This window comes from Triticum aestivum, chromosome 2D, assembly GCF_018294505.1.
Source record: "Triticum aestivum cultivar Chinese Spring chromosome 2D, IWGSC CS RefSeq v2.1, whole genome shotgun sequence".
Taxonomy (NCBI): domain Eukaryota; kingdom Viridiplantae; phylum Streptophyta; class Magnoliopsida; order Poales; family Poaceae; genus Triticum; species Triticum aestivum.
The window spans coordinates 507,949,003-507,959,435 of record NC_057799.1 but is presented as its reverse complement, the minus strand read 5'-3'; the positions used below and the strand labels follow the sequence as shown (position 1 = coordinate 507,959,435).

The 10,433-nt window shown below is 48.9% G+C and overlaps 2 protein-coding genes and 1 long non-coding RNA gene across 3 annotated transcripts in view; 1 reads left to right on the top strand and 2 right to left on the bottom strand.

Moving 5' to 3' along the window:
- Positions 1-1,873: 1,873 nt before the first annotated feature.
- On the top strand, positions 1,874-3,415 carry LOC123054108 (protein cappuccino). Its single transcript, XM_044477798.1, has one exon. The coding sequence runs from the start codon at positions 2,161-2,163 to the stop codon at positions 3,307-3,309; it is 1,149 nt and encodes a 382-aa protein (XP_044333733.1). The 5' UTR covers positions 1,874-2,160; the 3' UTR covers positions 3,310-3,415.
- A 1,737-nt stretch (positions 3,416-5,152) lies between these two features.
- The window catches only part of LOC123054109 (protein FATTY ACID EXPORT 4, chloroplastic), a 7,681-nt gene continuing 2,400 nt past the window's right edge, over positions 5,153-10,433 (bottom strand). Inside the window, exons 3-4 of the mRNA XM_044477799.1 lie at positions 5,542-5,629; positions 5,153-5,465 (exon numbers count right to left, since the gene is read on the bottom strand). Coding sequence (XP_044333734.1) covers positions 5,356-5,465; positions 5,542-5,629 — 198 coding nt within the window. The 3' untranslated portion in view covers positions 5,153-5,355. The remainder of the gene's footprint in view (positions 5,466-5,541; positions 5,630-10,433) is intronic.
- LOC123054110 (uncharacterized) overlaps positions 7,373-10,433 on the bottom strand; it is a 4,932-nt gene continuing 1,871 nt past the window's right edge. The window contains exon 2 of the long non-coding RNA XR_006426050.1: positions 7,373-9,985. This is a non-coding gene — a long non-coding RNA (uncharacterized lncRNA). The remainder of the gene's footprint in view (positions 9,986-10,433) is intronic.

Genomic DNA, 10,433 nt, shown 5'->3' with positions numbered 1-10,433 from the left:
CCATCCACAGGCATCCACCGTACGGTCGTCGGCGTTGCGGAGCACCAACCTCTCCCCTCGCCGGAGTAGAAATCCCGGCAGGGATACTAGCAAGGACGCACACAGATCTGGAACGAACACGCACGGAATGAGAGGCGTGTGTCATCTGCCATCTCTTCAATTTGCGATGACATGAGATTATTATTTTTGGTATTTCATCATGTACTGTGCATGATAGCAATTGATCTAGCATTGTTTGACACATAAAACACAGAGTTTCAGTTTTAAATGGTTCTCATATTCCTTGAAGACATGCGGAACCACTACTATGTACTCCATCCATTTTTATTTACTCTAGGTATTAGGTTTGATTGAAGTCAAACTTTATAAAGTTTGATCAAGTTTATAGAAAAAAATATTAACATTTAACATAACAAATCTAATGAATTTAATGGTATTAATTTGTTATTATACATGTTAATATTTTTGTTTATAAACTTTGTCAAAATTTACAAAGCTTGAGTTTGACTAAAGTTAATACGCGGACTAAATAAAAACGGAGGGGCATAAAAAAAATTCAAAACGATATGGGCGGTTTCATAGTACCGTCAAAGTTTAGCTTTTGAGTCCTAAAAAAACATAGTCGGTGGAGCTAATTAAGGATTTTGCCCTAAAAAGGGGAGTACGTACGACCTCCGGAAGGCGTGCTTCCGAGCAGCTTCATTGCGCCACCAGTAATTCGGTCGCACTTCCTTCCATCCATCCATCCGGTTTTTGCCATGATGAAACCTGGGGTCAAACCAGAAGGAACGATCTCGCGGTGGTCGCACCGCAGAGGCGCAATCGAGCACAATCTCTGCTCTGCGGCCGGCCCGAGGAAGATGATGGATCTCGGCGCAGGAGCAACCCCAGGGGCTTTTATGGGCCTTCAACTCGAACGATTTGACCGTAGAGATTGATGGACCGCCGTACCGCCCCGCCGCTGGATACGAGCACATTCATCCGGCGGACGGTGGCGGCGTAAATGGAGCTCCACCTGCCTCAGGGAAGCCGGCTTTAATTTTATAGCTCTATCACGAGAGCGATGTCCGCAGATACAAAAACTTCAAGCACATGCGCAGGCCTATCAGAGGATCCTAGTAGGATTTGTGGCGCGGGACCGACACGGGTGGTTAGCTAGCTGCTACAGAACCTACTACAACGATCGGCTTTGATTGAGATAAGAAATCACCTCCTTGGCACTGTGGTAGCATCGGGTACACTTGCAATTGGAAGATTCGATGGGTCGATCAGTCCGGCCAACGGCGGGCACATGCGGGCGCGCCCGAAAGTCGCAGAAATCCAGCGGAACCGGTGGCCTTGCTCCCCCGCTCCCAGGTGAGGACAAGCGGCTCCATGGCGGCCGGCTCGCGGCACCCTCCATTCCATTCCGAAGGAACAATCGGAGCACAAAATCTATCCTCGTTCTACACCAGACAGGTGCCGCAGACCCATGGCAGGGACCATCCCAGTTGTAGCTCCACGGTGCGAGTGAGTCCATATGTCCATGTATGATTGCACATGCGAGGGGGCATACATAACACGTACCCATACCCCTACGTGCGCGCAATGAGTACCACAACAGCACCACTGTTTGGTGTATTCTGTATTCTGTAGGGAGTAGTTCTCCTGTATCTGTCGAACATCGCCGCGAAGGGCACGGCTCACTGGCCGGCTTAATGAAGACAAGCTGCGCTGCGCAGCTACAATGGCCGGTCAGCTTTCGGTTCTGCGCGTATTTATTGTTCGTCGCGACAGTGGTTTGGAGCTTGGAGGAGATCTGCTTCACGGCGTCGAAATTATTAGCTTAGCGAGCTGATCCAACTGACCATCAATCGTGTCTTTAAGCGAAAGGTGAACGGACGGTGCGGATCGCGCGTCGTCACGTCTACTGTATCCGTCCGCGTGCGCGTACGCAGTATTAGTACATGTATACATGCGACGCAGCTGAGCTCGGTAGCTTCTTCGTCGCTGGCTTCATAACTCGGGGGTCGGGAGCGAGGGGAGCGAGCCACCATATGCCACTGTGAGCTGCCAGCGCTCTGCGATATAAAGGCCGCCCCGGCCGGCCGGCCACCGTCCAAGATCCCTGTGGTGTGGGCAGCTGTGAGTGACCGGGAGCGACACGACGCGCGCGAGGGGATGAGCCACGGCGTCGCGGCGAGGAAGCGGTTCGGCGGCGTCGGCTTCGCGCTCGGCTGCGGCTGCAAGGACCCCAAGGCCGTGGCGGTCGCGGCGGCGGCGGTGGCCGCCTCGTCGCCGCGCTCCGGCACGGAGGCGTCCACGGCCACCACGGCCACGTCGCGGACGGCCAGCAGGACGCACCCGTCGGCGTCCACGTCCACGGGCACGCTCACCGTGCCCTCCGCCTCCTCCTCCTTCCTGTGGGAGGACGCCGACGAGGTCGAGTGCAAGCGGGCGAGCTCCGCGACCACGCCCAGCTTCTCCGGCCTGCTGCGCGAGCTCAGCGAGCTCGAGCGGAGCATCAAGTCGTGCGCGCGGACCAAGAGCCCCCCAAGAAATCACTTCTCGCCACCGCCGCCGCCTCCTCCTCCTCCACCGCCGCCTCCGCCGTTGCCGTCGCGGCCCGTGCAACGTCGAGCTGTGCGCGGCGACGACAAGCCCAGCATCCAAGAAGGCCACGGCGACTTCTCGCCGCCGCGGCCGCGCCCGCTCCCGCCGCCATCCTTGCAGGTCCCAACCCAGCAGCATCGGAGGGTGAAGAGCGTTGACAAAGCCAGCAAGCAAGAAGGCGACGCGCACTTCACGCCACAGCCCCCTCGCCCTCTGCCCCCGCCGCCGCCGCTGGAGCCGGTCCGGAGCGCGAAGACCGAGGAGGACAATAAATCCAAGAGCAAAGAAGACGAGAAGCGCTCGCCGACACCGCAGGCGGCGCCGAAGCACCGGAAAGCGACGAGCTGCGACAACAGCAACGGCAACGGCTTCGGCGGCGGCAGCGGGAGGCTGGACGGGAGCGTGGCGGTGGTGAAGCAGTCGGAGGACCCGCTGGGCGACTTCCGGCGGTCGATGCTGAACATGATCGTGGAGAACGGGATCGTGACGGGCGACGAGCTCCGCGAGCTCCTCCGGCGCTTCCTGGCGCTGAACGCGCCCCGGCACCACGACGCCATCCTCCGGGCCTTCGCGGAGATCTGGGACGAGGTGTTCGCCCCCGCCGCCGCCGCCACGGCCGGCCGCGAGCCGGGGCCGGCCGCCAGGCCGACGGCGCCCCGGCAGAGGACGCCGCCCCGCCGCCGGCAACCTCTGCCTCCCCCGGCGTGGCGCGTGTAGTGGTCGATTCGTACAATGTAGATTGCTTCCAAGAAATCGTCGAGACGATCTCGGCTGATAACACGAATCCACCTGGTGTCCCTTGTTCATCCAGGGCCAGCACATACTTTTTCGTTTGAATGTGCACTGACACGCACTCGTACTGCTACCAGTACCACCACCACTTTACCGCTTTCTAGCATGGGTACGTACGTTCAAAATTTCGATTTTGCGACACGTCTGACGCGAAGAACCCCCGTGAGAGCTGAATGCCAGGGGGCACGAGCCACGAGACGTTCTAGGGCGCGTCAACCCCGTGGCCGCTTGTGCGCGCCGTGCCGTGGCAAACCGCACGCAAACAGGCGGAAAAGGGGCGCTTTGGCCCGCGCGCGAGGGGGGACGGTGGAATCAGGGATAGAAAGCGGGAGCCTGGAACGGAGGGCCCGTGCGCGGAGTTATGGGTGTGGTGGAGGTGGTGGTGGTGGGTGCAGGGTGCCGCTGCCTGCCGCGCACGGGAGGGTGGATGTTAACGCGAGAGGAGCCTGCTGATGGTGCCCAAACACGCGCCATCAATGCGCAACCTCTTTCTCCATCCGGAAATGCAAAAGCTTTAAAACTCCCTCCACCGCAAAGCTTCCGTCTCCGCTCCTCGGAGGAATTTCAGACGTCTCATTGTCGTTGACGGCTTGACGCGATGAAAGAGTTTTCATGTGTAGAAAGAATGCCAGGACTTTCAGCTGTTTAATGTGCACCCACACTCACAGTCACAGAGCTGTGATGGTCAGCTAAAGCCAGCGAAGCACACGATTCATGGCTGGCTAGCCCTGCCTTATCTGCATGGGGACGACTGGTTCTTGTTGGTTTATCACGTGGAATTGGTCGATACGGACAGGGAGAGAGAGAACAAGTTCGTCCAACTGGCACGGGATCGGAGAGACGGTAACGCCGGTCCATCCAGTTTGGGCCGCCCCCCGTATATAACGCCAGCGCCACCGCAGCTGATGTGCCAGTTAGTTCAGGACAGTTACTTTCGTGCCAGCCGGTACACCCCGTACGCTTTTCTCTGCGGTGGAGGTCGACGAGGACGCCATGAATGATTGAGCGGCCAATGTCACGTACCACCCTCTCCACAAGACCCTGTGCGGCTGTGGGTTCCGCCCCTGCAACGCTGCCCGCTGCACTGTGCGGAAAAACCACATGCCCGACGGAGGGGGGGCAGAACCTCCGATGAACAAGTGGAACACTGACGAGGCATTGTGCAACAGCGTGCGCTGAGCTATAACTGCAATGATTCATTCCTGCGTGAAGCATAGTACCAGAGTGGCACCGCATTAGTAGTAGTACGATGCATATGTACCTTCACACCAATAATGCAGTGGCCCAAGAACAAGCGAACAGACCCGGATTTGTACCACTACTAATGAACAATACATCCACCACCTACCAAGGAACGACAGTAGGCCTCTCATGTCGCTTGCCCTAGAAACAGATTGGCGTCCGATGAGCGGCGTGCAAAGCAGGAGCGGTACCACACCCACATCACATCACACGTAGGGCGGACAGCCAATTAGCATCCATCTACAGAGTGGTACCGCATCACGACTCACGCACAGGTCCCAGATTTAGTTGGGGAACCAGTATCTAGATGATAGATAGGCACGGCACGCGTGATGATTCGCGCCCGCCGGACGGTCGGTCCGCGGCGTATTGCTGCCGGTACTCGCCGAGCAGTGATCGACAGGTTACAGGCAACCTACCTCTTCCCGCCATGCCGACGGTTTAGGCGAACCACGGGCGGAAATCTCACAAGTTCTGAAGCATTCAGCTCAGGAGTCCTGAACAACTGCAATCAGGCAATCAGCGCTATCGGCGAATGAAAGCTTGGCCACAGCTTATCATTGGCAACAAACAGAGGGGCACTAAATGCTGTTTGTTGAGACTACAACGTTGGGAGGAACACCGACCGTCGGTGCTCGGCCCCAAATTTTTTCCATTTATGAGAGGGAACCTTGAAGGAAGCTTCTTCAGTTAGTAGTACAGAAAACAAGAGATGGTGAAGCGATTAGCTCACACCTTGTCTTGCAAGTAAGCAGCGTAAAAGACTCCCAGGGCACCTAGAGAGAGAGCTAAAAGAAGGCCGGATGGCACCAGTTTCCGGGTATTGTACAACCTGATACCTGAACAAAAACAGGAGGGTCGGCAACATCAGGTTCTGATTTCGTGAAGACATAAGCGCGAGAGGGTGAAACATACCAAACACTGAGGCAAACAGAAAGGCAGACCCAAATCCAACAGCATCACCTAGTGCCTTCGTCTCCGAAAACTGCATCAGATAATATGTCTGCAGAGAAAACAAGTAAACTAGAATGAAAATCCAGAGCACATGTACGCAGATATAATGATCACTTAATCAGAGCAGACAGCAGAAAGAAAATTACTAAGATGTGGACTTTTTCACTAAAGAGAAATACGAGGAGTGCCACTAACTAGAATCAGCAAGTATGAGCAATGAATCTCTAGAAAAGTTTCTTATCGTTTTGTTTCTAGCCCTCCGCGGTGTTGTACCTTCTGTGCAGATAACTTCTGTCTTTAATGCATAATACACCATCCAGGTTGTATTCTGGAAGGAAAGAAAAGACAATGAATCTGCATTCTCAACCTGTCTAACTTGTAGGATGATAATTTGCTACTCCAAAAGGTAAGTACCAATGAGCTCATTGATTTGCGCCAAGAGTACGTATTTTTAAACTTATCGTATCACATTCATAATTTGTTCTTCCTTCACCTTGAAATTTCTCGTTTTTTCTAGGGTACAACATTCAGGAACTGTAAATAGACTTCCCAGTTTAGATTAATGCATGGTAGTGTTATTGAGTTAGAACCAGAAACTGCAAATCTTAGCCATCAAACAAGCATAGACTTCCAAATCTTGGTTGTGCATGGTAGAGTGTTGGAACTGGAAACACCTAAATTTTGCCATGGAATCTGATTCAAAATACCAATTATGTACAGTAGTGGCTCTAAGAAAGGAATCCGGAATAGCAGCCCTCTGAAATTCTAACTCCAAATATTTCTACATATTGTTATAAACTTTACCCCCTGATTCCACAAGAATAACATTCCTGATATTCGTAAGAAAACATGGAATTTTGAACCTCGCAAATGTATTTCTACAGGAATCCTTGTTGCATATAGTTCGGACAATTTGTAGTATCATTTCAATTTGCAATTTGGCTAGGAAGTGAGAATTTCTTGGTTGATTATAATGACATTACCTTTACCACATAAACTTTACACATAACTCCAAGTAAATCATTGTAGTATTACCATTAATTTCCATATTTTTCTCACTGAAGCACAGAAATGGAACTTGATATACCACATCTATTTGATTATAAAAATCAAGATTAAAGCGGGCATAGCACAGAAATGGAACTTGATATACCACATCTATTTGATTATAAAAATCAAGATTAAAGCGGGCATATTACTTTTTAATGGTAGAAGTTTCCACATTTTCGCATAAAAGAGAGGTCTATATGGCTATACCACTTATGTCGATGGGCCTAGATTACAATGGAGCAGATTAAACAGTTATACCTTGAAATTTTGTTTTTCTTGCGTAGAAATTCCAAACATGAAGAAAAATGGCATGTGTTGCCAAAGAATTGTATGCTACAATGATTCTTCTTTAGTACCACTTCCAGAAGTAGGATCACGTTATCAGAAACAAAATCAAAGTTCTTGTAATAATGTTCAAAATGGAACCAGGAAAATCCCTGTGTCTAATAGGAGAATCTACTAATGCTCCACTGTGTAGGAGCTGTCATGCCATTGGATTTCCTAAATCCATCTACATTACCAGATTATGCTCCAAAGTGCTGAAAATTCAATTCACCATGCTGTGAAAGAGAAAACAAAATCATCTAAAACTTTGCTTACCCTCGAATAAAGTACAGGTTAACTGAGATTCCAGTCGTCCTTAGCGCACCTAGAAATTTCATCTCTCTCCATCTTACACTCCACACATTCACTACTGACTTGCAATCCAAGCTCTTCTAAGTTCCAGCCGACAATAAGCATATTTTGTCTCCAACTTTCCATTGAAACTACCAATGTGGTTTAAACATAATTGGTTTAGCTGTCTCTATAATTACAATTATTGTGCGCAGCCAGTGCTATGAATTTTGCCACCACTTGATATCTAATCTACAAGTCTGTACACTGGACCCACCAAACAAAAGAGAAAATACAAAAATTACATGTCGAATAGAGATTCCAATAGTCATTCGTGCGCCTAGAAAATCCATTCCACTGCAGATTGGACTGCAAGTACCACTTCCAGAAGTAGGATCATGTTATCACAAAGAAAATCAAAGTTCTTCTAATAATAGTCAAAATGGAACCGCGAAAATTCTTGTGCTCCCTACTAGAATGTAGAAATGTTCCACTGTGCACGAGCTGTCATGCCACTGGATTTCCTTAATGCATCTTCATTACCAGATTATGTTCCAAAGTGTTGAAAATTCAGTTCACCATGCCGACAATAGAAAACAAAGTCTTCTCAAACTTTGCTTACTCTTGAATAAGATACAGGTTGAAATGAGATTCCAGTCGTCTTTAGCGCACCTACAAAATTCATTCCTCTCCATCTTACACTCCACACGTTCTACTACCTTTTGGATGTTTCTCTCTTGGATTCAATGGAGGTCTTTGTCCCCATGCAGGTTAGCAAGTACATGCAGGGATGTTACTTAGAGATGGAAACCGTGTAGTAATTTTCTCAGCAATGCTGAAGTTTGTTCCACTGCCTGGTCCCATGATTCCGAAATTTGTGTGGTGTTCCGCTATGGAGGGCTTTGTCGTGACATTGCAATGGATACATAAACCTCTAACCATCCAATCGGGTTGTGCAAGTATCATCATGACTTACTCCAGCAACATGGAAGGCCACTCGAGGTTTGCCCATCCTTACAAGTTAAATTCGTAGATCGGTGGGTTCGTGTGAGATAACTTTAAAAGATTAGCTGATGGCATATATAGCTAATTTTGGTAGAAGCGAAGGTCGCAAAGCTGTATGATTGCACCAGCCACCAGAGTGTTCCGCACAACTTGTGTTATCTGATTGATGGATCATAATCCTTATCTGAAGCTCTCTACATTTGAGCAATTCTTGTTATTTCCACACAAAAATAGATGTGTGGAGTGAGGGCTATATTTGATTGCTCTATGATTGCATTTGTCATTTCCATTGTGCATGGCAGTGTTACTGTGTTAGAAGCGAAAACCATACAACTTTGCCATCAAATCCGCATAGACTTCAAAATCTTGGTTGTGCATGGTAGAGTGTTAAAACCGGAAACCATGAAATTTTGCAATTGAATCTGAAAATACAAATTATGTGCAGGAATGGAACTAAGAAAGGTCAGTTTAAAATGGCATTAAGAAAGGAATTGGGAATAGCAGGACTTTTCATGCATGAACTCCACACCATAATTCTCCAGGTATCACAAATAAACACCACACCATAATTCCACAGGTATCACATTCTTAAAATATCCGTAAGAGAACATGGAACTGAGCCTGGGAACATATTTCTACAGGAATCCTTGTTACATATAGTACAGACAAGTTGTATATCGATTCTGATTCGTAGTTTCTGATTATTTCTCCCCCATAGGGGTTGGAAGAAAGATTTTTTTTGGGGGGTGGACTACCCTTAGCCAATTCTTTTGTTTTGGCAATACCATCAAGCAAATTAATAAATTACATTTCTATAATGATTTTTATAATGACATTACCTTTACCACATAAACTATATACATAACTCCAAGTAAATCATTGTAGTATACCATTTATTTCCATATTTTTCTCACTGAAGCACAGAAATGGAACTTGATATACTACATCTATTTGATTATAAAAATCAAGACTAAAGCGGGCATATTACTTTTTGCACTTAAATGGTACGTAGAAGTTTCTGCATTTTCGCATAACAGAGAGAGGTCTATATGGCTATATCACTTATGTTGATGGGCCTAGATTACAATGGAGCAGATTAAACAGATATACCTTGGAGCTGCTATCATAAACGTTACTACAGTGCTATGTTTTTAAGGCGGTAAGGCGAGGCGAGGCGCTGGGGGGGCGCCTCACCGCCTAAGCGCAGCGTAAGGCGAGGCGACGCCTTAGACACGTGCATATATAATATATGGCAACCAATTAGGAGATTTAACAACTAGCATTAACTTAATAAATTGTACATACATATATAATAGATGGCAACCAATTAGGAGATTTAACAACTAACGTTAACATATAAACTGTTACCAAAGCATAGGCCTCAAATCATCATGTGTATATGACAGAACGGCGCCTTTGAAGTTCAGCTTCATCCTCCTCATCAATATATCGCTCCATAGCTTTAAACTTTCTAGTGTTTAAGGAATTGTGCATCTCTATCCTAATCTCCATGGATGCCTCGGGACACTTATCCGCATCACTGGAACCCCCAGAAAAGTGTTGCTTTAGCCTTCTCACTCCACCATGGACCATCGATCTTGCCACACAATGTACACTGGAGTAAATCTTTCCTCTCTAAATCTGGCCAGAACCCATACTTCCAGGCTGGATCATCTGATGTAGCTCTTCTCCTAGGATCATTGGCTAGATCCATCAGAGCAGGTACACCTGGCTACTGTCAAAGAAAAAGAGAGAAGAGCCAAATCACTAGAGCAGCCAGATCAAGCATGGGGAAGGAGAGAAGCAGTGGTGGGGCTGCTGCCTTGTGGGTGGAGAAGCAGATCTGGGAAGAAACAGATGCAGATGAGAAGGAGCAGGCAAGCACATCTAGCTACACTGCTGTGAATAAGAGAGGCAGCACCTAACAGTTAGTAGAGGAGCCGTGCATAACAGAAGTACAGAACAGGCAAGCATGGCAAGCTACACTGCTGGATGGAAGAAAGAGGAGGGGGGGGAAGGGGGGGGAAGAGAGGGCGGGATTCATACTTTGATGTGGTGCTGATCTGCTGGAAGAGGGTTGCGCCAGAGGAGGATGGGGAGGAGCTGCAGCCGGAGCGGAGGGGGAGGAACTGTGGCTGGAGGGAGGAGGCTGGCGGCTGCCGCAGATCTGAGGAGGAAGCCTC

Excerpts from the sequence above, each read along its gene's own strand:
- LOC123054108 (XM_044477798.1), top strand. The coding sequence starts at position 2,161 with ATGAGCCACGGCGTCGCGGCGAGGAAGCGGTTCGGCGGCGTCGGCTTC.